The sequence below is a fragment of the Phaethon lepturus genome, unplaced genomic scaffold (genome assembly GCF_000687285.1).
Source record: "Phaethon lepturus isolate BGI_N335 unplaced genomic scaffold, ASM68728v1 scaffold27928, whole genome shotgun sequence".
NCBI classification, from domain to species: Eukaryota; Metazoa; Chordata; class Aves; order Phaethontiformes; family Phaethontidae; genus Phaethon; species Phaethon lepturus.
The window spans coordinates 1-938 of NW_010557283.1; the positions used below are offsets into that span (position 1 = coordinate 1).

The 938-nt window shown below is 50.4% G+C and overlaps 1 protein-coding gene across 1 annotated transcript in view; it reads right to left on the reverse strand.

The window, feature by feature from the left end:
- Nucleotides 1-7: 7 nt before the first annotated feature.
- The window catches only part of PUS3 (pseudouridylate synthase 3), a gene marked incomplete at its 3' end in the record, with an annotated part of 2,957 nt that continues 2,026 nt past the window's right edge, over nucleotides 8-938 (reverse strand). Inside the window, exons 3-5 of the mRNA XM_010292734.1 lie at nucleotides 814-938; nucleotides 253-443; nucleotides 8-130 (exon numbers count right to left, since the gene is read on the reverse strand). The exon at nucleotides 814-938 is cut by the window's right edge and continues 1 nt beyond it. Of these exons, the coding sequence (XP_010291036.1) occupies nucleotides 8-130; nucleotides 253-443; nucleotides 814-938 (439 nt within the window). The remainder of the gene's footprint in view (nucleotides 131-252; nucleotides 444-813) is intronic.

A 938-nucleotide genomic window follows, 5' to 3' on the forward strand; every position in this document is an offset into this window, starting at 1 on the left:
CCCTCACACTTGGGACGGGCCAGCAGAGGCTTGTAGGTGCGGGCTTTGACACCTTCCACAAAGCTGCTGACCTGGTTGCAGAGCGGAGGCTTCTTATCTCCCCAGAGGATGGTCATGCTGTTCCCCAGGCCTGCCATACAATTTGAAAAAATACCAGTGGTTTGAACAATGTATTTAATTACCCCTTTCTTTCATTTTTATACCACCCACCCCTCTGTAATTCCAAGGTACTGCCACAAAACCATCCCTTACTTTTTCCAGTAGCCACGGGAGCAGCATCTAACCCTTGCAGCATGGTACGCAGCACTTGAGTTTTGACTGCGTGGTTGGCCCAGAGCTGCTGTAGGTGCGTGACGTTGAACTCCTGCACTTCTTGGTCATAGAGCCACTGAAGGTTTTCAAACTCACAATCATACAGGACGAGGGGAAACTCGACTGCCATGCTAGAGAAAAGGAGAGGCGGTGTTACCTGTCGCTCTCTGGAGGGATGCTGTGACAAAAAAGGCTTGCGCAACAGTGCATCAGCCTGTCCTTTCTGCCAAAAACAGCCCTGTCTTTTACAGAACTCCTTTTTCTGATAAAAACTGAGTTAGTTTTAACCAAACACAAAGGACTAAAGCCATCAAAAGCTTGTCCGAGAGCAAGAAAACTGGGATCCTTACGGATACCTCCCAGAGAGGCAGCTAGCAGCTTGCTTCCATATTGTGAGAGACTGCTTTGCAGGCTGGCAGAGAAGTGGCTTGCCAGCGGCACTTTGCACGCAGCCATTGCTTTGAGAAGCAGCCCGGGAGGTTTTTCCTGAGCTCTCTGTACCTGTACTGCGGTTTTCGGGGGTTCTTCTCCACATCCAGCAGCTCATTGATGATATCCGGGCTCTCCATCCTCTGGCCGATGAGGAAGAGGATCGCCATCATGCAGCGGACTTGGTGATACAGGAA